The sequence below is a fragment of the Nymphalis io genome, chromosome 30, assembly GCF_905147045.1.
Source record: "Nymphalis io chromosome 30, ilAglIoxx1.1, whole genome shotgun sequence".
In the NCBI taxonomy this organism is placed as follows: domain Eukaryota; kingdom Metazoa; phylum Arthropoda; class Insecta; order Lepidoptera; family Nymphalidae; genus Nymphalis; species Nymphalis io.
Genome location: NC_065917.1, coordinates 4922716 through 4950487, shown reverse-complemented (window position 1 = coordinate 4950487; position 27772 = coordinate 4922716). Strand labels below are relative to the sequence as shown.

At 40.3% G+C, this 27772-nt stretch overlaps 1 protein-coding gene across 1 annotated transcript; it reads left to right on the top strand.

Annotated features, from left to right (window-relative positions):
* The first annotated feature begins 66 nt into the window (after positions 1-66).
* Positions 67-27521, top strand: LOC126779884 (intersectin-1). The gene is made up of 27 exons (XM_050504029.1): positions 67-159; positions 423-548; positions 1478-1576; positions 2272-2350; positions 2717-3493; positions 4165-4258; positions 5420-5571; positions 6857-6959; positions 7435-7564; positions 8136-8246; positions 8359-8423; positions 9379-9561; positions 10398-10509; positions 11988-12065; positions 15010-15205; positions 15916-15999; positions 17210-17319; positions 18157-18220; positions 19084-19185; positions 19641-19703; positions 20191-20323; positions 20963-21110; positions 22004-22161; positions 22743-22878; positions 24455-24544; positions 25377-25485; positions 26027-27521. Exons 2-27 carry the CDS (start codon positions 429-431, stop codon positions 26086-26088), a joined length of 3558 nt encoding a protein of 1185 aa, XP_050359986.1. The 5' UTR covers positions 67-159; positions 423-428; the 3' UTR covers positions 26089-27521.
* The last annotated feature ends 251 nt before the right edge of the window (positions 27522-27772 follow it).

The following is a 27772-nucleotide window of genomic DNA, read 5'->3' as shown; positions in this document are numbered from 1 at the left end:
ACAGAAATAATTTTATGTTTATGTTCAACGATTTCTGAACTGAAATTTTGACAGTTGATTTGGATCAATACAGGCAACTAGAAGTAGAAGTATTTCTAACTACATTTTATATTGTGAAGGGGCGTTGGTATCTTGTTTATATAAAGTCTTAAATATTACGTGAGTATATTTATATCATAAAAAATATATAATTGTCAATCTCTTAATATTAAACATAATATCGTTCGTTAAAAAAATCAAAATTCAAAACTTTCTAAAAAGATAACGTAAATCCTATAACAAATAAATTTATCTTGATTTCCATCACCGTGTAATAGCTTAAATAATTCTAAAGTTCAAAAATATATATAATATATGATATGTATGTGTTATATTTTTCATAAAATAATAATAAAATTTTATCGATTAAAATTATTACTCAGGGAACCATGGCTGACCCATGGGTAATTCAGGCACATGAACATGCCAAGTTCGCAGAGCACTTCCGTAACCTTGGACCCATCAATGGCACCTTGACAGGAGAACAGGCCAAAAGATTCATGTTACAGGTACTTATATCCTTTTAACTATTAATGTCTTGATTTCATAAAATATTAAAATCACAGAGTAATCATACAATTTTTATAAATGGTAATAACACAAACCGTGTTATTACCATTGTGTTTGAATATATGTTTCATTATAATGTAGTAATTAAATAGAAACAAATTTGGAAATAAAATTGTATTTCATGAGTCATGATTTTTATCTATCTATCTTTATTGCAAATATTTGCAACTTATACATATAAGCAAAGGTGGAGTTATATATATACTATCCTAGTAAGCTCTTATGAACTTTTGAATCAGAGTGTCACAATATTAAAATAATAATAGTCCTCCAGAATGATTTCGCCCACGGAGGCCAATCTCAAAAGAGATTAGTCAACTAATTCCGTAACTTATAATCTGATGGCATTACACAACCAAAAATAGTTCAGACACACAACCAACGGCTTTTCATGCTTTCCGAGGCACAGGAGTGTACACTTCTAGTGTTCACTTCCGTGTGATTACATAACAATTAAAACAATTGACAATTACAGTTTAATACATAATCTTGCTGAGTGAATGATATAATTAACGGTTATTGTATAAGTAATACAAAAACCATTATTTTTAAAGTTTTGTTTGCTTATTGTAAGGTTTTTTTACATATTCAATAGTGTTGACGATAATTATAATTTGTATGCAATGCAAACAACGCTACCTCCATTTGGAAGCAATTCGAGTAAAATTATATTATATTTGGCTGTTCCTTGGCTGATGGGGCCCCAAAGCCGGTGCCTCGTAGGCGTAGGCCTAATCCAGATCTGCATATTAAAGCAATGTATTAGAATAAGCAACAAAACTTCTCTTCAAGAGAGAGGAAGCCTTAACTCAACAGTGGGACATTCACGGGATGTTAATTTTTACAATGTCTTCTTGATCTCTTCTAGTCTCAACTTCCACCCCCGGTGCTCGGTCAAATCTGGTCACTCGCAGATACAAATGCTGATGGAAAATTGGATCTAAAGGAATTTTCCATTGCTTGCAAGGTTAGTTCATTTATTTTTTTAAGTTTAATTATAGCTAAGGTGATGGAATTATGATATAGTCCTATATACCCCCCCCCCCCCTCAATAGGCCTTCTAGATAATAGATGATTAGTGTTTATAATTCATCTCTTGCTCACTGGAAGGATTTTTTTTATAGAATAGGAAGACGGACGGAAGCATATGGGCCACCTGATGGTAAGTGGTCACCAACGCCATAGACATTGGCATTGTAAGAAATGTTAACCATCGCTTACATCACCAATGCGCCACCAACCTTGGAAACTAAGATGTTATGTCCCTTGTGCCTGTAATTACACTGGCTCACTCACCCTTCAAACCGGAACACAACAATACCAAGTATTGCTGTTTTGCGGTAGAATATCGGATGAGTGGGTGGTACCTACCCAGACGAGCTTGCACAAAGCTCTACCACCAGTAAAATTGGGGTGTTGAAATTCTGCCACATATGTAACCACCAACCCGCATTGGATTAGCATGGTAGAATAAACTACAAAGCTTCTCTTTAAGAAAAGATTTGTCTTTGTCTAGTGGAACATTGACAGGCTTCTGTAATCTTGACCGCACTGATCTCCTTTATCGCCAGCCTACATGACATCGGTGATATAATCTGTGCCCTGTTGCAACAATTGAAAGACATTATTCGCAGAATTTAATTGAAAAAATATTTTTTTCAGATAATAAATTTAAAATTACATGGAATCGAAATACCGAAGGTACTGCCCCCATCGCTGCTTGCATCGTTAAGCCCCACTGGTAATTATCAATTACTTCAGCCTTAAAAACAAATGTGATTTAGCGGGTATTGTTAAACACTGATTCATCTCTTTCTTACATCATTGATGTGACATCCAAAAGAAGAAGACAGCTATATTTGACTAATCACGTATTAGACAATGTTTATAAGTAACTAAGACTTATACTTTTATTTAATTTTGCCAATGGAATTTATCATAGAAAAAATTTTGGAAAATGTATGGTCTTATCGTATCTGTATATTCTTAATGTATTATGTAATAAGCTGCACAGTCGTCTTCAAGTAGGCAGTACTACATTTGCCCAGCAGTGGGAATTATACGGGCTGTTACGTTTGTCACTAATTTTCTCTTTATTATGTTACAGGTTCAAAACAACAATTCCCCCCACCGAAACCCCCAATTCCACCAATGCCAAATCTTTCCCAACCTCTAATAAGCGGTTTACCCCCACAGTCTAATCAATCTCTACTGGGTGACTTTAACCAACCACCGATCCCATCGAAGCCTACTGCTGTACCTGATCTTATATCTGGGGTTAAACCCCCCGTACCATCACAACCAATGATGTCTAATAGCCAGTCATTGATTAATCAACCCTTGGTTTCAACTCAACCTTTAGTTAATACTCAACCGTTGATGGGTGGCACTCAAACTCTAATGGGCGCAACTCAACCATTGGTGGCTCCAACTCAATCATTAAGTGGTTCAACTCAACCGTTGATTGGAGGAACTCAACCATTAGTACCAGGAGCGCCTATGACTGGTTCTACTCAACCGATGAATCAATTAATTAACACATCTCAACCTCAATTAAATTCAAGCCAACCTTTGATGTCTCAATCGTTGATATCTAATCAATCATTGATAAATACAATGCCATCTCAACCTCCGATCATGAATACGTCAGCACAACCGTTGAATCAAAGCCAACCATTAGTTGGCTTGGGTCAAAATCCACCACTCGTTGGACCAACCCCATTAGTGCCCAGCTCCCAACCACAAATACCCAGTGGCACAACAGTTGCTTCCATGAGTAGTCCGCCAATGCCGGCTGTGACAAGTGCAGCGGGTTCGATGTCCGGCCAACCGGTAACGTCGACCCCGATCACGGCTGTCAAGAGTGATTCGTTCTCAAAACCAGGTAGATACAAGTGTTGCTTTAATTAATTTCTACTATGTTTTATTTCAGTGCAATTTTGAGTTAAATATGGTTATATGTCTGCGTGTTCCCTCGATTATAGGAAACCATATCGTCCATATTATATAACTATGGTCTATTTGCGTTAAAAAGTAGTGAGTCATCAAGTACAACTGCAGAAAAAGGTGTGTTCACAGTAAAGTAAAAATTCAAATAGCTTAAATATAATAATAATAATATTATCCTAGGACATTTTTCACAAATTAAGCTTGTACAGAGTTTGTACTATGGAAACCAGACAACTGATATGCTACGTATACTATTTTTCTTTTGTAAATTCATACTTATATAGATAATTACACCCAGACTCAGGACAAACAGACATGTTCATGCACACAAATATCTGTCCTGGATGGGAATCGAACCCACAACCTTCGGCGTGAAAGGCAAGCATCCATTAACCCCGCCAACCGGCTCGTCAAATTAATTAAAAACATAATAAAAAATTAATTAAAAACATTTTACAAGTTAAAAATTATAATTAAAGAACTAAATTATAAAACTAAACTAACAGCTAAAACTAAAAACAGACATACATAGATGAGTTATAATTTTTTTTTCAAGGTTTTTGCTTTTCCTATGTTTTAATTATTGAATAAATAATCTCATTCCAGGGTCTCTAGCCACCAGTCCCACTGAAGTCCCGATGGGAGTGGTTACCCCACCGCCAGCAGCTGAGTGGAGTATACCACAGCCTCAAAAACTCAAGTGAGTTATTTTTTGTAACTTAAGTTTATTATAATATATTTGGAATTTATATGTAACTAATTATTGCAGTAAGGGCTTCTCAAAATTAAAAAAAAAAATGATGTTTTTCAGCTCTACACTTGTCTGATCCCGAAAAAAATTTAATTGATTTTTCGTTTAATTGCTTTGTAGCCGTGATGGGCCCAGTGGTTAGCACTCGTGAATCTTAACCGATGATCGTGGATACAAACCCGGGCAAGCAACACTGAATTTTCATGTGCTTAATTTGTGATTATAATCCATCTCGTGCTTGACAGTGAAGGAAAACATCGTGAGGAAACCTGAATGTGTCTAATTTCATTGAAATTATGCCATATATGTATTCTACCAACTCGCATTGGAGCAGCGTGGTGGAATAAGCTCTAAACCTTCTCCTCAAAAGGGAGAGGAGGCCTTAGCCCAGCAGTGGGACATTAACATACTGTTACTTAATTGCTTTGAAACGCTTTTAATTATATAATTGTGTCTGTTATTTATTACATAATATGTAGTGCAGAGAAGTTCCTTCCAAGCAAGTGTCCCCTTTTTTTATTCATCCATATCCACATATATCCACAGACCTTTGGTGTTTCTTTAATTATTACTTAAATGTTTAATATAACAACCTGACTTAATTCCTTCGTACCCCATCCCTTCCTTATTATATACTTTAATATTTATATATCTATTTATTTGATTCAGAAAAAAAATTAAAAAATGTTAAAAAATTCTCAATAGCAGCCCGGGCTCTGGAGGTTGGAAGTGTGTACTCCCGTGCCTCGCAAAGCCGTTGGTCCCGCGCCTGAACTCGTTCTGGTCGTGTCGGATTGCCGTCCCATCGGATTATGAGAGTTAGGGAATAGAGAGTGCATCTGTGTTCGCGCACACACATGTGCACTATAATATCTCCTGCGCAGTTGGCTAATCTCTCTTGAGATTGCCGCCGTGACCGAAATCTGTCTGGAGGACCTTTATTTATATTGTTTGACATTAATTGTTCGATATAAATAAAAAATAAAATAAATATCTATATTAATGTGCCTACATGTTTATTGCCAGTTATCACAATCTTTATATAGAATTTAAAAAATGATAATGAATGAATTATATGGTATTTAGCATTAAAGATGTATTTACTTTCAGATACACTCAACTGTTCAACGCAACGGATCGTGCGAAAACCGGTTCCGTGTCCGGTGCCCAAGCACGGTCCATCATGCTGCAGTCGAGACTGCCCCAGCAGACATTGGCTCAAATATGGGCTCTCGCTGACTTGGACTCGGACGGAAAATTGGGTATGTTATGATATGACTAGCTTTCGACATTCAAAACTTAATTTTTTCGCGAATCCATAGTGAATACTATTGATTATGTGACGTGTGATTAGTGACGAGCCGGTTGGCGTGGTTGGTGGATGCTTGCCTTTCACGCCGCAGGTGGGTTCGATTCCCGCCCAGGACAGATATTTGTGTGCATGGACATGTCTGTTCGTCCCGAGTCTGGGTGTATTTATCTATATAAGTATGTATTTACAAAAGAAAAGTGGTATATGTAGTATATCAGTTGTCTGGTTTCCATAGTACGAGCTCTGCTTTGTTGGAGATCAGATGGCCGTGTGTGAATAATGTTCCGGGATATTATTATTATTATTATTATTATATTCAAGATCTCGACCAATGGTATCGCGTCATTTCAAAGTCAAAACTGTTTATTTGTCTTTTCTCCTCCTTTAGTTGGAATTGGATTTTTATGCCAAAATGCTGTTGTTAACTGTTTGAATCTTAAAAATTATTATTTGTAATTTACAGAATTGCTTGTTTACTGTCATACATGAATTAGTTTTGAGTGGAAACTTGATTGGTGTGTGATCGAGTTAATTTGTTATGTAGTATATGTGGCGTGTACTGTTTGTTTTCCAGATATAATAAAAAAAAAAAATATATTCATACTAAGATCCGTTTATGTATAGTAAGAGATGGCAGACTATATACAGTATGTATATATTACTTATTTATATATAATGCGGATGTATTTGGTGACGTTCAACGACAATTTAGCTTTTAGCACGCAAATTGAACAGCATATAAAAAAAACATTTTTGTAGTGTAGGTAGGTTAGATTAGGTTAGGGCCACCTCGTCACGGTAGCACGCGAAAACGATCTCGTGCCGCTCCACGTTAAGACGGAAAGGATACCGCTGGTTTTTTAGTGGGTATTCCGATGTTCAGGGCGCACTCAGCGCCTTGGACACCGGTGAGCCCCACATAAACCCCCCCCCCCCACACACACACACACTGTTCCCGTGGGGGAAACGCGTAACGCGTTTTTCCAGCGTTAAAAAAAAAAGGTTAGGGCCACCTGATTAGCGGTTACCCCTGCCTACAGACTTGGCTTTGTAAGAAATATTAACCATCCCTTAAACCACCAACGTGCCACCAACCTTGGGGACTAAGATGTTATGTCCCTTGTGCCTGTAGGTACATATATGCATTATGCAAGTGGATACCCATGGATCAAAAATCAAGATATAATTTTGTCTGTTATCAAGGTAACTCCTTAATTATTCTCAATTTTTTTTAGGATGCGAAGAGTTTGTGCTCGCGATGTACTTGTGTGAACGCGCCACACAAGGCGAGCAACCACCGGCCAAGCTGCCGCCAGACTTGATCCCCCCCACTTTTAGGTAAGGAGTATATAAAAAAAGTTGTTGCGATTTCCTATCATGAAATTTTTATTATCAACCCCAAGAGTTCAGGCGTGGAGCAACTTTACCGGCTTTCCACTGGCTCACTCACCCTTCAAACCCAAAGCAATACTAAGTATTGCTACTTAACGTTAGAATATCTGATACATTAGTGATATATACCATGACGGGCTTGCACAAAGCTCTACCACCAAGCTATGGTACGATATTTTGTCTATCAATTATTTATTTGTCTATATATTTTGTCCTTTTCGAGTTTTCTAGAAGGAATCTCTTCAAGATATAAGCATGCATTTGATAAGTTATCTTCTGTAAATAAATAACTTTTTATAATCTGAGATGTCTCTGAACCGTCCACTAGGCATCCCATAACCATAATCTGCGTGGTAGTTGATAAGCGCCATCTATTGGTGCATAATTGTAAAACAATACGCTAACATAAAACAAATTTCAGGCGTGATTCCGTATCCAGCTTAAGCAGTGTGAAGTCTTACGAGGAGAGACGAAAGGAAAACTTAGCTAGAGGTCAAGCGGAGCTGGAGAGGAGACGGTCGCAGCTCGCTGACATACAAATGAAAGAGAAGGTAAACAATGAGTGCTATTATCAAGAGTTCATGATATTTTTGTATTTAAACGCCATTTTGAATTGATTATTTATGTTTAAGTCTTATACGTAATGCATATCTTATTGGAAATTGAATATGGCGCACCATATCCGCCATATAGCCATAATTTTTATTTATCGTTTTTCATGCGTTTCCAGGAAGCTGAGGTGATATTTATTTTGAGTTTTATATATTTATTTAGAGTATCCAAGAGCACCCTAGCATGTTTTGTTATCTAGTTTTAACCGGTTTTTACTAGATTTTTAAGATGATATATGCGGCTTATAGTGGATTTCAATGGCAGGAGAAAATATAATTAAACAATGTTGACCTTAAATCTATATCATTGGTCGAGACGTAAATACTCTATGGTATACCACATACATTATGGTTTCGTGAAGTAATTTTATATAGTTTATTTTCCTAAGTGGTAGCCATTAGTAGCTTTTCATTCTTAATTATTACCACCTAATGGCATGTTGTCAGCACCGTCCAGACTGACTTTCTATAAAATAGAGCCCTAAAATATTTTTAATTATAATTAATCAAGGCGGAGCGGGAACGCAAAGAGAGGGAAGAAGCGGAGAAGAAAGAGAAGTTGCGTCTCGAAGCGCAGAAGAAGGAACAGGAAGAGATGCTTCGGAAGCAGAAGGAAGAGCAGGTATGTCTTGATGACTTTAAATATATCGCTTAGAATTAAACTGACTTAATAGTCAAAAGCAAGTTTTTTAACCGACTCGAAACGATAAATAATGGTACTGTATTTTTGAAAGGAAAAACGCGAAGCCGCCAGGAAAGAAATGGAGCGACAGTGTCAATTGGAGTGGGAGAAGAAACGGTAAGACGTATGTATTTAAGGTTGGCGGCGGATTGGCGATGTAAGCGATGTTTAACATTTGATACAACACCAATGTCTATGGGTGTTGGTAATCACTTACTACTAAGGTGGCCCATTTGCTCGTCCGCCTACCTTTTTTTTTCACGCAGTGGAAACCTTCAGAAAGGTACCCACTTCCCACGGGGGGGGGGGAACTGGGTTATGTGGGATTCTTACTAAAACCACTGCGATGGCCGTCCTCGGCACGGATCGGAGAGGCTGCGGGATCGTGTTGATATAACGCATCCGTGACATCTCCCGTGCTTTGCTCCGTTCGTGGCTCGGCGGAGCTCTCCTCAGGGGGCAAAGGTAATAACGCCCCCAACCATCCCCCCCCCACTCCTCGCTAGTGCATACGAAAGCGCGAGGCCATCTCGTCCGCCTACTTATACTATAAAAATAAAACAATTCTAAATGATAGTGGAGATGGTGTACAGTGCCAATTATTGGATATGTTGTTGATTGTGATGGAAAATATCGTGGGAGTTGAACGTTGAGCGAGGTGATAAGCTTCAAGCACAAATAGAGGGGATGTCTTAGCCCACCAGTGGGACAGATGCCCACTAGCGAGTTTTGTATTAAACAGCGTTACTTATAAACGTTTTTTTGTTCTTGAACTGATATCTCTCTTTCTGTTCAATACTGCACTATACCATTGGCTGATTGATAATATTTTCGGTGTATTGGCTAGCTTAGCGCAGATCCCGTGGTACTGGGTTCGAACCCCGGATCCATTTAAAGATATTTAGTTTAACTGCCGAGAAATTCTCAGTATTATTGTCATTCAAATATTATTTGAGTATTGTAAAAAAAACAACAATACCAATAGACGCCCCCCCCCCCGCTCCGCACTTAAAAACGACATTTATAGGTAAAGCCTAAATCTTTAATTTCAATAACTGTTCTTAATTTCTAGAACAAGGGAGTTAGAGACACTCAGGACTGAGGAGCAGAGCAAGGTCTTATCATTGAAGGCTCGTTCACAAGCTATCACCGCAGAACTGAACTCCGTCACTCTGAGAGCTGGTAATCTGGCGAAGGACATCCGGGATACGAGGACAGCTGTAGCGGCAGCCAAGTGTACCATTGATTCCATGAGGTCTGTATATCGACTATATCTTATATCGTGAATGTGTCACCAAGGACTATTACTTAGTCCGGTGTAGTAGCTATGTTCCGGTTTTAAGGGTGAGTGAGCCAGTGTAATTACATGCACAAGGGACATAACATCTCAGTTCCCAAATTTCGTGGCACATTGGCTATGTAAAGGGTTGCTTAATATTAGCGCCAATGTCTGGCCGGTGATGACAATTTAACAGTCCGCAAGTGGCTGAAAATCCACTGGCTCACTCATGAATGACTGTTATACTGTAGTAGAATAATTGTCTGGACCAATTTGTACATCCGGACATTTTTTTCTAGATAATAGGAATAGTTTCCCCTAAAGCTCATTAAAGCGGCAGCAGTGAGGCTTTAAATAACCCAAGATGATGGAATGATGGTGAAGAGTTTTGAAGATGTAGAAATATAAAAGATGCGTTAGGCTCTCAATTCAAATTGCATGTAATGTCTTAAGCGAAAGTACAGAGATCAAGGGGAAGGGTTGCGGGTACAATATTTAAATTTATTTATTTATTAATTGATATTGTTGTGTTCCGGTTTGAAGGGTGAGTGAGCCAGTGTAATTACAGGCACAAGGGACATAAAATCTTAGTTCCCAAGGTTGGTGGCGCATTGGCTATAAGCGATGGTTGACATTTCTTACAATGCCAATGTCTAAGGGCGTTTGGTGACCACTTACCATCAGGTGGCCCATATGCTCGTCCACCTTCCTATTCTATAAAAAAAAAATAAAAAAAATTATTGATATTTATATATATTCAAGATCAAACTCACTTTATATCAAAATAATGTCTAAAATGTCTTAATTTCCAGGTCCGACAGAGACGCCAGCATGGCCGAGATGCAGCAGCTCAAGTCGAAAGTGAAAGAACTTAACGCCAAACAAATATCGTTGAATAAAGAAAAAGCCGAACTCGATAGCAAAGTAAGTATGTGAAGCTCATCTATCGTTTTGATGTGTGAACATTTTAGCGCTCGGTACTGAGAGTTCGAGCGTGATGACGTCACCGTGAGATTCGTTATTGTAAGTGCGTTAATGTGTGCGTGAGATCCGCTATTGTAAGTGCGTTAATGTGTGCGTGAGATCCGTTATTGTAAGTGCGTTAATGTGTGCGTGAGATTCGTTATTGTAAGTGCGTTAATGTGTGCGTGAGATCCGCTATTGTAAGTGCGTTAATGTGTGCGTGAGATCCGTTATTGTAAGTGCGTTAATGTGTGCGTGAGATTCGTTATTGTAAGTGCGTTAATGTGTGCGTGAGATTCGTTATTGTAAGTGCGTTAATGTGTGCGTGAGATTCGTTATTGTAAGTGCGTTAATGTGTGCGTGAGATCCGCTATCGTAAGTGCGTTAATGTGTGCGTGAGATCCGTTATTGTAAGTGCGTTAATGTGTGCGTGAGATTCGTTATTGTAAGTGTGTTAATTTGTGCGTGAGATCCGCTATTGTAAGTGCGTTAATGTGTGCGTGAGATTCGTTATTGTAAGTGCGTTAATGTGTGCGTGAGATCCGTTATTGTAAGTGCGTTAATGTGTGCGTGAGATTCGTTATTGTAAGTGCGTTAATGTGTGCGTGAGATCCGCTATTGTAAGTGCGTTAATGTGTGCGTTATATCCGTTATTGTAAGTGCGTTAATGTGTGCGTGAGATTCGTTATTGTAAGTGCGTTAATGTGTGCGTGAGATCCGCTATTGTAAGTGCGTTAATGTGTGCGTGAGATTCGTTATTGTAAGTGCGTTAATGTGTGCGTGAGATTCATTATTGTAAGTGCGTTAATGTGTGTGTGAGATTCATTATTGTAAGTGCGTTAATGTGTGTGTGAGATTCATTATTGTAAGTGCGTTAATGTGTGCGTGAGATCCGCTATTGTAAGTGCGTTAATGTGTGCGTGAGATTCGTTATTGTAAGTGCGTTAATGTGTGTGTGAGATTCGTTATTGTAAGTGCGTTAATGTGTGCGTGAGATTCGTTATTGTAAGTGCGTTAATGTGTGTGTGAGATTCATTATTGTAAGTGCGTTAATGTGTGCGTGAGATTCGTTATTGTAAGTGCGTTAATGTGTGTGTAAGATTCGCTATCAGTGTCCAAGTGCGCTCCGAACATCGGAATACCCACTAAAAAACCAGCGGTATTATTTTCGTCTTAACGAGGAGCGCCACGAGATCGTTTGCGCATGCTGTCGTGATGATGGCCTGCGTAGACCCTTATTCCACTCTTGGACAGCCGGGTTAAATAGTTAGTTAAGTATATATTCAGAAGCGACAGTCATTTTAATTTCTTTAAATTAATTTCTAAATAATTCATAAAGCCCGTGTTTCATAAAGCGCGATTGACCTTCAGTTGCAGATCAAATATCGTATCGTTATTATATATAAAAAAAATAATATATTTATGTATTTAAATCACAGACGAAGGCATCCGATGGGGGAAGTGAGGACGGGAAGCTCAATATGATGGAAGTCACCCTCAAACAGCTACGTGATAAGGTCAGTATTAACGTGAAGCTTTGATATAATAATTAACGTTGTTCTGAATTGTAATTGGTCGATGGTAAGTGATGACGCTATGTTCGACCAATGAAAGTTAAGATATTTTAGTTTATTCCGATTTCTGATTGGTTGATGATGACTGATGACGCAATAGGTGACCAATCAGCTCAAAGTAAAATTAATCGATGATTCAAAAGTGCATATATAATATAATAATAATATCCAGGAACATTATTCACACACGGCCATCTGATCCCAAATAAGTTTGTACAGAGCTCGTGCTATGGAAACCAGACAACTGATATGCTACATATACGACTTTTCTTTTGTAAATACATACTTATATAGATAAATACACCGAGACTCGGGACTAACAGACGTGTTCACGCCCACAAATATCTGTCCTGAGTGATAATCGAACCCACAACCTTCGGCGTGAAAGGCAAGCATCCACCAACCACGCCAACCGGCTCTTCAATTTCTCGACTTCTCACCCGGTGGAATATCAGGTTGTGGTTCAGGCTCCTCTTGGCTCTTCGGATCACAGCCTTATATCTACCAGAGTGCCACAGGCCAAGCTGCCGCCACTAGCGGTATGCAAACGTCGCGTTTGGCACTATAAGTCGGCAGATTGGGACGGTATGCGCGATTACTATGCGTCGGTCCCTTGGAAGGAACGTTGCTTCAGTGGGAATGACCCGACAGCTAGTGCCGCTGCTGTTACTGACGAGATCATGTTGGGAATGGAATACTACATTCCTAGCTCAGATCTCGTCAGTAGAGGTACGCGTAACCGTTGGTTCACTCGTGAAGGTGCCGATGCTGTATCATCTAAGCAGGCGGCATATCGCAAGTGGATCAACGGCTGCATTAGCGGGGCATCTAACATTGACTCACTGAAAGCAAACTACAATAAAAATTCCAAGTCCTGTAGAAAGGCATACATGAGAGCGGATGCACAGCGCATTGTACAGATTGGTCATGACCTTGTTTCGCATCCTAGGGGCTCCCGTAGCTTCTGGCGTCTGACCAAGTCTGTGCAAAACAATATCTGCCAACCTTTGCTGCCACCGCTCAGAAATCCGGACGGATCGCTAGCTCACAGTCTGCAAGAGCAAGCTGATCTCCTGGCTAAACTCTTTGCCGATAATTTCGTCATCGATGATTGTAGTGCGCTGCCACCTACAATACCTTCATGTGGCTATACGATGCCTGACATCAAAATCAGGCAACGTGATGTGCGTGCGGAGCTGCAATCACTTGATGTACGGAAAACTAGCGGTCTCGATGGAATACCAGCCATAGTGCTGAAGAAGTGCGCAACGGAGCTGTCTCCTGTGTTAACGCGCCTGTTCCAACTTTCTCTCTCTTCGGGATGTGTGCCCGGAGGCTTGGAGAAGAGCTAATGTGCAAGCGGTTCCCAAAAAAGGGGATCGGTCTGACCCGGCAAATTATCGGCCAATAGCTATCACCTCAGTACTTTGTAAGGTGATGGAACGGATTTTAAACAACCAACTGATCCATTACCTAGAAGATCACTGTCTAATTAATGATCGTCAGTATGGGTTTCGACTAAAACGGTCCACAGGTGATCTTCTAGCGTACGTAACACACCTCTGGGGTGAAGCTATCGACAAGCATGGAGAATCGTTGACTGTCAGCCTCGATATCTCCAAGGCTTTCGACAGGGTCTGGCACAGAAGTCTTCTCTCCATGCTGCCGGCATATGGTCTGCCTGCTCAGCTATGCACCTGGATTGCCAGCTTCCTACACAAGCGTAGCCTTCGTGTTTTAGTTGATGGTTGCGCTTCACAATTCTATGTAGTGAATGCTGGGGTCCCTCAGGGATCTGTGCTATCTCCCACACTCTTTCTTTTGCATATCAATGATATGCTCTCTCTTGGGAACATACATTGCTATGCATGGTGGATACCACGGACGCGCAGTGGCTGGGCGGGCGGAAATTGAGGAGAGGCGAAAGGATCTTGTCATTGAACTCGATAGGATATTAGAGCTCATCGCCAAATGGGGCTCTGATAATCTTGTTGAGTTTAATGCCAAGAAAACACAGGTATGCGCTCTCACAGTGAAAAAGTCAGCATTCCCTCCCTCTGTGGTACTCCGCTGGTGATACAAAGCAAAATCGCCATGCTGGGGATTGACGTTCGCTGCGACCTTAGTCCAAGGGATTACATCTAGGCTGTTATAAAAACAGCTTCACGGAAACTCGGAGTTCTGAACAAGGTGCGGCGTTTTTTCACGCCACAACAACTGCTGCACAAAACACAGGTTGACTCCGCTAAGTACCTACTTGAGGCCTTGGACCGGTTGCAGCGACGTGCCGTACGCATTATTGGCGACGTAAAGGTCACAAACAGCCTTGAACCTTTACAATTGCGTCGTGAGATAGCAGCACTGAGCGCTTTCTATCGACTGTATCACGGCGAGTGCTCTGAGGAATTATTCTCTCTAATTCCTGCTTCCCCCTTCCTTCTTAAGTCCACGCGAGCTGGTTCTCGATGTCACCGCCTAACTGTGACATCAATTCCATCGCGAACAAAGAAATTTGGCAACTCCTTTCTTTGTCGCACTTCCGCTCCCCTCCTTTTACAACCCGGGTTCCTTCAAACGAGGCGTGAAGAGGCATCTTGCGGGCCGGCAAGGCGAAGGCGGCTAGTGCAGAACGTTTTTCCCGTCTGTACTGGCCGTCGTCGCGTTTGGACTCTACTACCTCTTACCATCAGGTGGAGTAGAGTCATTTGCCATCCCGGCGAATATAAAAAAAAAAGGTGGGCCATTTGGCCGTCTGACTACTTATAATATAAAAAAATACAGTTTCGCATTTATAATATTAGTATGATGTGTGTAAAATAATTTAATTATTATAAGCACTGTTAAGGATATATTTTGACTGATTAATATAAGGCAAGGTCATTCAAAGGTCGATGCAGCTAAAGCGATCGTCGAAAGCAAGAAAGCGGACTTGGAGAGCAACAATACCCAGCTCTCCGAGCTCACCGCGACGGTGACCCAGCTGAGCGAGAAGTGTGAGACGGTCTGGAAGCTGTACGAGCAGAAGCGAGACGAGTACGTCCAGAACCGGAACACCGCGCCCGCAGACACGGCCTGGGGAACTGGTGAGCTGATCACATACGCTTGACAATCTTAGTTTTGAAGATCACATTGTAACAGAGAGCTGGTTCTCCCTGACTGATTGTTGTCCGGGTACGGGCCTCGGGGTTGCCCCTTTACCCGGGCTGATCCTCACTGGCAAGTACTCCGTGAATGTCCCACTGCTGGGCTAAAGGCCTCCTTTCCTCTTTTTGAGGAGAAGGTTTGGAGCTTATTCCACCACGCTGCTCCAATGCGGGTTGGTGGAATACACATTTGGCTGAATTTCAGTGAAATTAGACACATACAGGTTTCCTAACGATGTTTTCCTTCACCGTCAAGCACGAGATAAATTATAAACACAAATTAAGCACATGAAAATTCAGTGGTGTTTGCCCGGGTTTGAACCCACGATTATCGGTTAAGATTCACGCGTTCTTACCACTGGGCCATCTCGGCTATTTATTATATAGCTTTTTATTCATAAAAACACACTGTATGTCGCAAACTCGATACAAAATATTATTACAGCTTAATTTAAATTAATAATAGTTAAAACACACTTATATTATTTGTATATATTGTTTAGTATTTACATAAATTTCAATCATTATTATCCGAAAACGATTTCATTATATTAATATTAGCATGTCGGAAACGCGAAGCCACGAGTCTATCCCCTACGATAAACCAACGCAACGCGCCTGAAGAAGTTTTCACTTTAATAATATTTCAGATGCAGACTGGGGTACGTCGAACGAAGCTTGGGGCGAGCCGACGCCCGCTGAAAGCGCGTGGGGAGACGCACCCACTACTAATGGTAAGCAAATGGGTATACAGAGCACACAAAGTACATTTGTTTATAGTACCACCTGATGGTAAGTGGTCACCGGCATAGTAAATATTAACCAGCCGTTCCATCGCCAATGCGCCACTAACCTCGGGAACGAATATTTTATGTCCCAGTTTACCCCGACACGTGCAGTTTCGCTCACGATGTACTCACGAGAATTGTTGTGTAAACACGTGAGCTCGTGTACCGATCTCACGCACACATTAACGCACTTACAATAACGAATCTCACGCACTCATTAACGCACTTACAATAACGAATCTCATGCACACATTAACGCACTTACAATAACGAATCTCATGCACACATTAACGCACTTACAATAACGAATCTCCGGCACACATTAACGCACTTACAATAACGAATCTCACGCACAAATTAACGCACTTACAATAACGAATCTCACGCACACATTAACGCACTTACAATAACGAATCTCACGCACACATTAACGCACTTACAATAACGAATCTCACGCACACATTAACGCACTTACAATAACGAATCTCATGCACACATTAACGCATTTACAATAACGAACCTCACGCACACATTAACGCACTTACAATAACGAATCTCACGCACACATTAACGCATTTACAATAACGAATCTCACGCACACATTAACGCACTTACAATAACGAATCTCACGCACACATTAACGCACTTACAATAACGAATCTCATGCACACATTAACGCATTTACAATAACGAACCTCACGCACACATTAACGCACTTACAATAACGAATCTCACGCACACATTAACGCATTTACAATAACGAATCTCACGCACACATTAACGCACTTACAATAACGAATCTCACGCACACATTAACGCACTTACAATAACGAATCTCACGCACACATTAACGCACTTACAATAACGAATCTCACGCACACATTAACGCACTTACAATAACGAATCTCACGCACACATTAACGCACTTACAATAACGAATCTCACGCACACATTAACGCACTTACAATAACGAATCTCATGCACACATTAACGCACTTACAATAACGAATATCATGGTGACGTCACCACTCTCCAACTCTCAGTTAGTACCGTATCATCTGCTAAAATATTTACAATTAAAAGCCATAGATAGTTTTTTTTTACAAATTTCGTGTACATCCGTAATACACCTAATAGAATTGTGTTAAACTTTCAGCCGTCGAAGAGGTACCACCTACCACGTCCACGACTGCGCCTAAATGGCGTTGCGTGTACGAGTTCAACGCGCGAACGGCGGACGAGCTCAGCTTACAGCCTGGGGACTTGGTGAGTTTTACCGTTTACAATGTGGAAGCTTTGTATGTTAATTCGTATTAGAGCAATAGTTCAGAATGTACCACCTGGAACTAAATATTGCCACAATAATTGTACCTATCTGTAATTTTAAACTGAGTTTTATATATCCCTAAATATTATGAAGTTGTTCGCACACTACGCCCGATTAATGTTCCTGGCAAAAAAAAAACTCTTTACAGAGGTTGCCTGGAAGAGATCACGGTAAGTGGCCGCCTTTGCGTACTTATATGTTTTTAAATTGAGTGCAATAAAGGATTAATAAATAAAAAAATAGTTCCTTGTAATAGGGTTAGCCAATCATAATTTCTGCCGACAATTTTTCAGTTTTAATGAGTGTCAGTTACATACCATCTTAGATTCTGTTAGCTTCTGATGTCAATAGGCGGTGGTGACCACTTATCAACAATTCGTCCATTTATTATATACTAATTTTTATTATTATACGTGTTATTTTATATTAAAATTGAAGCTCCGCCATCAATGCGCCGTTTAGGTATATGGCGCATTGATGGCCGATGGAGCCGACACGTGTTAGAGTGAGACCACGCTTAGGCAAACGCAGTGAAGGACGCCCTGTGGCAAGGTGGGCCGGCGATTTAAAAAAGGTGGCAGGTAGGGGTTGGATGCGGACTGCCCAAGATCGGGATGGTTGGCGTTCTATGGGGGAGGCTTTCGTCCAGCAGTGGACGGCAAAATGCTGAAAAAAATAAATAAATATATGGATCTCTGACGTATAACGCGGGTAAAGTCGCTCTAGTACTGAATAAATAAAATAATAACTATTATTTATGGTTGTATCATCGTTAGGTAAGCGAGGCGACGGCTCCGAGGGGTGATGCTGAGCCGGGCTGGCGGTGGGGGATGGCGAGAGGTGAGGATGACGTAATAGAATTGTAATCCTTCTCAAATACAGTTCAGTGGCCATTAAATAAAAAAAAAACGCTAAAAAATAATAATGATGTATTAGAAATGCTTGCTCTATATGTCGGTCATGTGTTAAAGCCATATGTTAGATTGTTTTGGGTCAATAGAGTCGAAATGTCATATTGACTAGAAGACTTGAATCTAAATCAAAGATTCTATTTTTTTTTTAACTGAATTTTCGGCAGTATTGTTGTATTCCGGGTCGGAGTGTTAGTGAGCCAGTGTAACTACAGACACAAGGGACATAACGTCTTAGTTCCCAAGGTCGGTGGCGCATTGGCGATGTAAAGGATGGTTAATAATTTATATAATTTCTTACATCGCTAATGTCTATGAGCGATGGTGACCACTTCCCATCTACATTTGTCAATCTGGCTACCTGTTCCGAGATGGCCTAGTGGTTAGAACGCGTGAATCTTAACCGATGATCGTGGGTTCAAACCCGGGCAAGCACCACTGAATTTTCATGTGCTCGATTTGTGTTTATAATTCATCTCGTGCTTGACGGTGAAGGAAAACATCGTAAGTGATGCAGGTTTCCTGCATGTGTCTAATTTCATTAATATTCTGACACATCTGTATTCTACCAACCCGCATTGGAGCAGCGTGGTGGAATAAGCTCCAAACTTTCTCCTCAAAAGGGAGAGGAGGCCTTAGCCCAGCAGCGGGACATTAACAGGCTGTTACTGTACTGTACTACCTGTCATGTATCAACAATCCACACAAAGTCTTCATAAATGGAAATATATCTTTGCCCAGCGGTGGGTTATTAACAATTTGTATTAATAAATATATCGCTGTCGCTTCTAGGCCAATCCGGCTGGTTCCCAGAGTCGTACGTCGAAGATATAAACGCGGTACAAATGTACGCGGAGGCGATTGAACCGATAGAGACGAAAACGCAACTCGAAGGTAAGTTATCAGATATAATGTCCTCCAGACCGATTTCGGCCACGGCGGCCAATCTCAAGAGAGATTAGCCAACCGCGCAGGAGATATTATAGTGCACGAGTGTGTGCGCAAACACAGGTGCACTCTCTATTCCCTAACTCTCATAATCCGATGGGACGGCAATCCGACACGACGGGAAAGAGTTCAGGCGCAGGACCAACGGCTTGACGTACTTTTCGAGGCACGGGAGTGTACACACTTCCAACTTCCAGACTCCGGGCTGCTACTGAGAATTTAACCCAATAACTTTTTTATTGGCCCAACCTGGGAATTGAACCCAGGACCTCCAGGTCTGAGGCCTTAAATCAAGCTACTAGACCAACGAGGCAATCAAAGTTATCAAATATACGAGCTTGAAAAATGGACGAGTTAAAATGGACATAATAATGTAATGACATTTTTTGTTTTTTTTGTAGGTATAGCTGAGGTACCGGAAGCGGAAATAACAAACGACTTGGGTGGAGCCATGCCGCCTGTTGGTAAGTTATTCTTAAGGATATAACTTTAATAAACAATCGTGAAGAAAATGTAAAAGTCGCCATATTTACTGGTAATGACATAATATCGTATAATAATATCCCGGGACATTATTCACACACGGCCATCTGATCCCAAACTAAGCAGAGCTCGTACTATGGAAACCAGACAACTGTTATACTACATATACTTTTGTAAATACATACTTATATAAATAATTATACCCAGACTCAAGGCAAACAGACATGTCCATGCACACAAATGTCTGTCCTGGGTGAGAATCGAACCCACAACCTTCGGCGTTAAAGGCAAGTATCAACCAAATGATCTTCGAACAGCGGAACAGGTTTTCTTCAATCACGATGGCTATCACTGGCTACGATGCCACAGATAGACAAAGACACAGCTACACCTCTTTTTGCATCTGGGCTTAAATAATGCCCAGCTATGGGCTACGTTACTCTACTGCCCTAATTTCCCACCTTCCAGAGGGGGGGGACTTCTACATCGCGGCGTACCCGTACAACTCGTCGGAGCCCGGCGACCTGGTGTTCGAGGCCGGCGAGCGCATCGAGGTGGTGCGGCGGGACGGCGACTGGTGGACGGGACGCGTCGGGCCGCGGTGAGTCCCGCGCGACCGGCCGACGTCACGCTTGTGACGTCATCTATGCGCCACGCACACGACGGAGGAGTCCCTTGTGTGTGCGTGGCGCGTTTACTGTCTATCATATATAGGTTTTATCCGAATATTATAAATGCGAAAGCGAGTTTATTTGTTCGTTTGTTTGTTACGCCTTAACTCCTCAATCGATTATCAGGTAATTTTTCTCAAACTTTGTCGTACAGAAAACGATATAGGGAATCTAATATCCCCTTTACGCCCATAATAATTCATATCGATGTTTCACATTTACTAGGTATCCCGTAACGAACAAATTTAACACATTAAATTAATGTGTATATATGTACACTTGTTAATGTTGCTAGTATTTAGAAATAAAAAAACCTGCCGAGTTTCTTTCGCCGGTTCTTCTCAGTGCTTGGTGTTTCGTTTCCGAACCGAAAAAGTTTCCAGTTTGACCGTCAATAAGCAAGTGTAATGCTTCAATGTTGAATAAAGCATTTTTAATTTTAATTTTTTAGCTATATTCATATAAAAAAAAAAATTAAAATAGTAAAAGAAAAATAAACAAAAACAAATGAAATATTATAACTACTAAGTAAAAAAATATACAGTTTAAACCAATTATATCGTTAACAGAACTGGTATATTCCCGTCGAACTACGTCACCAAGGACGCGACGACCAGCGCCGAGCCCATGTCGAGCATACCGGAGGCCCGCGAGCCGCCAGCGGAGCCCCAGGAGGTCGCGCCGCCGCCGCAGCCCGAGCCCATGCAAGTCGTTGAGGTACTTCTTAGAAATCATTTTTAACTCATATCTAACTGAAATTTAACTAAGTTTTTTAAAGCATTATTATAACATATATATGTCGCGGATTCAAATGGATTGCCATTTTAAGGGCGGCCAATGTCGTCCAATATGTTGATTTTATTAAATCAGTCGCTGGCGCTGTCCAGATAGCGAGAGACCAAGAGACCAAGGGAGTCGCTCAGCAAACGATCACACGCGCTACTGACAGATACACCATTATATTTAATATTTCCATCAGTCGGCTGCATAATAAAATAGGCACCCGTCTTATATTTCCACACTTGACGTCTGACAACCGACCTAGCTACATGACATACGTCATGTTGTGTAGTGTTGCCATTCTAATAAGTGACGTCGTATATCCAGTAACAGCCTGTGAATGTCCCACTGCTGGGCTAGGGCCTCCTCTCCCTTTTGAGGAGAAAGCTTGGAGCTTATTCCACCACGCTGCTTCAATACGGGTTCGTAGAATACATATGTGGCAGAATTTCAATGAAATCAGACACATGCAGGTTTCCTCACGATGTTTTCCTTCACCGTCAAGCACTAGATGAATTATGAACGCAAAGTTAAAAGGCCTAGTGGTTAGAACGTGTGAATCTTAACCAACGATCGCGTTCAAACTCGGGCAAGCACCGCTGAATTCATCATGTACTTAATTTGTGTTTATAATTCATCTCGTATATCCGCTTAAATTTATTATCTCTGACATATATATATATGTATGTTATGCGTGTCTGTTCTTTGGCTTCAAACATATGTCGAGCCAGAGGTTCGACCAGGTGACCCATATCTAGGCATCAGCCCAGCAGTGGGACACAAATACTGATCGTGACTGATTACACAACCGTTCTGCCTCCATGACCCAGGAGCAGAAGTCGTCGACGCCGATATCGTCGGAGGTGGCCTCCATCACGGAGACGGCCCGGCCGCCGTCCGCCGCCCGCCGGGACTCCGGCCGCGACTCCGCCACCGCGCGCCGCAAGCACGAGGTCGCGCAGGCGCTCGCCAACTACACCGCCACCAGGTGGGACCGTGAGATGAGATATAAAAAACGCTGAGTTTCCTTCGCCGGTTCTCAAGTCTGAGGTGCTTTTTTCCGAATCGGTGGTAGATTTATGATAATCAATAAGCAAGTGTAACGCTTCTATTTTGAATAAAGATTTTTGACTTTGATAGAGTAACAGGCCCGGAGAGTTGTAGGGCCGTATAGGCAACCGCCTAGGGGGCCTCGGCAGGAATTGCGGAAAAAGGTTTTAAAAATTATTTATGAAATTGTCGAAGCCGAATATTTCTCATATTCGGAAACGATAGTGTCTCTTCCTAATATTCTATTAAAATCTTAATTATTTATAAAATAGCTAAGTTATATAAAAATATATCTTTCTACTCTGAGCGATTGTTGTTCATATAAAAATTAATATTTTTATTTCGATTTTGACATATTAATCTACCAAGTCCGGATTGAACAAATTTTTGTAACAATGCAAATTATTATATTAATTCTCTCCAATCATTGAACGAAATTTATTTATAAAAAAAAACATTGATTAAACTAAAAATACCTTTAAAGCATTTTTTTCAAATTCGCCTTGCTGTATATTTCAGCTCTGAACAGCTATCTCTGATGAAAGGCCAGCTCCTCATCGTGCGGAAGAAGGCCGACAGCGGCTGGTGGGAGGGTGAACTGCAGGCCAAAGGCCGGAACAGACAGAGCGGGTGGTTCCCGGCTAGCTATGTAAAGGTTTGTATGAAATTGGATTCATAAAAAAAAATTATTGGTGTCCTTTAAGCGTCAACTAAAAATAAGGCTGAATAGAATCTGTTCTTGTAATGTGTATAGCATGTGGTAGGGCTTTGTGCAAGCACGTCTGGGTAAGTACTGCTCATCACATGGTGAGCCAGTGTAACTACAGGTCACGGTACCAGCGTATTAGTGCCCAAGGTCATATCATATGGTCATGCGTTGGTGACGCTTTGGTGATGTCATTGATAGTTAATGATTTTTTTTTGTCTATAGTCGGTGGTGAACACTTACCACCAGCGGCCTTTTTGTCAGTCTACCTACCTATTATTAATAAAAATAAATTACTATATAAAAAAACAATAACAACATTTCTTATATATATCTACTACCGTTTTATATTCGGCTTCGCTTACATCATAATACGGAATTGCTAAATATAATTTTCCATAACCATGATACTCCCTTTCGATCCGTAGGCGTCCTAAAGATGTCCTTATCGCCCCGGTGATAAGATTATATCGACCCCGTCGGCGAGGTCGAGGTCCCTCTTATTATAACCAGTCCGCGCTTAGGCGTTTGACGACGTGATTGCACACATGGTGTCCTCCTTTTTTTTAACGCTGGAAAAACGCCTTATGCTTTTCCCCCACGGGAACAGGGGGGGTATGTCGAATACCCACTAAAAAACCAGCGGTATCCTTTCCGTCTTAACGAAGAGCGCCACGGGATCGCTTTCGCATGCTACCGTGGCGCTCTGACGAAACATGGTGTCCTCCTACCTGACGTCGATGGTGTCCTAAGCCAAGGTTCGGCCTCACAGGAGGCTCCCTTAGTACACGCATATTATGAGCCCTTTAGTGGGCTCCTAACATCCGCCTGAGTATCTCAAAGACTCGCCCTTCGCCTGGTGACGCTGTCGAGACCACTTAGGCCAACAGCAACAAGACAATTCGAAAAAAAAAAAAAACCTTTGAGGTTAATTTTTCAAAATCTTTCCTTAGTGCTATCCTACAGTGTTAAAGCAACCCCTAGCTTGATTTGATACTGCCCAGTGCGTAGATATGTAAGTCAGACATTTTTTTTTTTATATATACAAGATATACACTCTGAATGTTTTACTATAATAATAATGTCCTCCAGACCGATTTCGGCCACGGCGGCCAATATCAAGAGAGATTAGCCAACTGCGCAGGAGATATTATAGTGCACGAGTGTATGCGCAAACACAGGTGCACTCTCTATTCCCTAACTCTCATAATGGGACGGCAATCCGACATGACCAGAAAGAGTTCAGGCGCAAAACCAACGGCTTCACGAACTTCCAGACTCCGGGCTGCTACTGATAATTTCCCGACAGAAAAACCCAATAACTTTTTATTGGGCAGACCTGGGAATTGAATCCAGGACCTCCGGGTCTGCGGCCTCACATTAAGCCACTAGACCAACCAAGTGTTGCGTAATTTATTTTTTTGTAATTATTACTTTAATTTATTTTATATTTAAACAATAAATATACCAACTCATGACATCTTATATTTGTTCTTATTGTTTTTTTTTTTTCATTAAATTTCAGGTGCTACAGTCCTCTGGCAGAACTTCAGGAAGAACGACCCCAGTTATGTCCAAGATGGACACGGTACCAACGGAAACTGTCATTGATAAGGTACTAAAGTTTATAGTCTGTGCCAATTCTACTAATATATAACGATCACGAAATGTCCCCGATTCAATTCCAGTCCAACTTCGACCGTTCTATATTAAACAGAACCGCATATGGCCGGTTGGCGTGATTGGTAGATACTTGCCTTTCACGCCGAAGGTTGTGGGTTCGATTCCCACCCAGGACAGACATTTGTGTGCATGAACATGTCTGTTTGTCCTGAGTCTGGGTGTAATTATCTATATAAGTATGTATTTACAAAAGAAAAGTGTATGTAGTATATCAGTTGTTTGGTTTCCATAGTACGAGCTCTGCTTAGTTTGGGATATTTGGGATATTGGGTGTTTGAATAATGTCCCAGGATATTATTATTATTATTTGTCATTTCAAATACTTTGCACTGTCCGTGAACACAATCAGTTGTTAAATTCAAATTGTTTAGGTGTTTAAAAAGAACATTGTAAATAAATTAATATCTGGTGTGCCACAAAAGCCACGTATTATCAATAAATAAAAATGTATGTCTGTTCGTCCTTAATACGCTGCTAAACCATTCATCCGATTGTGATGAAATTTTAACAAGATATTTTGTGTACGACCTCGAAGGCTTATAGCCTAAAGCACACAGAAATTTTGATTTCTACATTTGTTTTTTAATATAAATGTTCAATGTCGACCCTTATTCAAAGTTTTGTGTAAATTAGCTGATATATATATATATGAATATTGAACATTTCGGAAAGATAACGCCGAATGGGAGCTTTACTAAACAAATAGATATATATATATATACCTGACCACTTTGTTTAGTATATAATAGTTTTTATGTTTGCAGGTCATAGCTCTGTATTCTTATACAGCACAAAACGCTGATGAGCTTAGCTTTGAAAAAGACGATATAATCGCCGTCACCGATCGCTCGCAGGATCCGGCCTGGTGGCAAGGTAATATAAATTTGCTGTTTTTTTTATAGAATAGGAAGGCGGACGAGCATATGGGCCACCTGATGGTAAGTGGTCACCAAACGCCCTTAGACATTGGCATTGTCAGAAATGTCAACCATCGCTTACATAGCCAATGCGCCACCAACCATGGGAACTAAGATTTTATGTCCCTTCTATCATTGGCGCTTACCAGTGGTGTAATTAATGAATGGGTTTACTGGTGGTAGGGCTTTGTGCAAGCTCGTCAGTGTAGGTACCACCCACGCATCAGATATTCTACCTCAAAACAGCAGTACTTATTATTGTTGTGTTCCGGTTTGAAGGGTGAGTGAGCCAGTGTAATTACATTCACAAGGGACATAACAACTTAGTTCCCAAGGTTGGTGGCGCGTTGACGATGTAAGCGATGGTTAACATTTCATACAATGCCAATGTCTATGGGCGTTGGTGACCACTTACCACCAGGTGGCCCATATGCTCGTCCGCAAAAACTATCTGTATTTATATATAATCATTAAAACCCATATCTCTCATTTTCCAGGTGAGCTCCGCGGGATGACAGGACTGTTTCCGAGTAACTACGTCACGAAACTAGTTAACTAAAAACTATTTATTAATATTATATAATGTTTCTTATAGGCAAGCGTGCTACATCTTACACCGTGTCGATGCTTAACATCAGGCAAGTCAACGGTCAAACGCTGGCCTATTAATAGTAAAAAAAAAATGTAGATTTCTCTTATATAAAAAACTCTACGTATAAAACAAATATAATCGAAGTTATAAATGTTTAACAAATCCAAAGTTGTAATCAAATATTACATTTAATATAATAATTTTTCCTTACTTATTCGTATGACCATATACTATGTTAGAATGCTTATCAGTACATATTATAAAAAAACTGTGCTGCGTTTGTCTGTCTGAACGCCTAGTAACAGCCTGTTAATGTCCCACTGCTGGGCTAAGGCCTCCTCTCCCTTTTAAGGAGAAGGTTTGGAGCTTATTCCACCACGCTGCTCCAATGCGGGTTGGTAGAATACACATGGGGCAGAATTTCAATGAAATCAGACACATGCAGATTTCCTTCATCGTCAAGCACGAGATGAATTATAAACACAAACTAAGAAAGTGAAAATTCAGCGGTGCTTGCCCGGGTTTGAACCCACGATCATCGGTTAAGATTCACGCGTTCTAACCACTGGGACATCTCGGCTTCTGTCTGAACGCGATAAATTGGACGGAATAAAAAAAGACTTGAAATGTGTGTAATATCGATAAAAATGAGAAGGAAGCTCGGAGCTATACTAAATCAAACGCTAAATTAAAAAATAATTCTGTAACAGAAAAGCTATACGCGAACACGCTTAAACAAAATATAAATATTAATTGAGAATTTCCATTTTAGTTGATTGGTATCAGATTTTTTTTTAATATTTATGCTCTAAAGAAGACATTGTACATACGACCTTTTAAAACAGATCAGTGTCTATGAAATCAAAATGTGTTTCAAAGTAGTCCGACAATAGACTATTAATATTTAATAACATTTTTTATAATATTGATATTTATTTCTTACCAGTTTTCGCATCTTGATTTGCCCGCGTGTTAGGGGAAGGGGGTTAGGTATTTCGTAAAAAAAAGTAGCCTATCTCCTTCCTTGAGGTTCAAGATTGCTTCATACGGAATTTCATCAAAATCGGATCAGTGTTTTAGCCGTGAAAGCGTGACACACAGACAATATTACTTTCGCATTTATAATATTAGTATAAATTGTTGATCTTTCTTTTAAATAGTATTTAAATTGAAAAAAAAACTTATTTAAAAGAATAAATAATTAAAAAAAAACAATTCAAAAGACGTTAATAAGTCACTGTTTTTTTCTATATCGTGTCATTTAAATTGTATTAAAATATTATTATTATTTTTATTGGTAAAAATGTTACAATATCAATGTTTGTAGTGTTGAAGGAATTATCTGCGTAATGTTATAGTAATTTTAGACTGTAGTTACTTTAGAAATAAATGTTATCAAACAAATTGTTTCTTTAATTATATTCAATCGACTTCGTCAAACGAATAATAATATCCTGGGACATTTTTCACACACGGCCATCTGATCCCAAATTAAGCTTGTACAGAGCTCGTACTATCGAAACCAGACACTTGATATACTACATATACTACTTTTCGTTTGTAAATACATACTTATATAGATAATTACATCCAGACTCAGGACAAACATGTTCATGCACACGAATATCTGTCCTGGGTGGGAATCGAACCA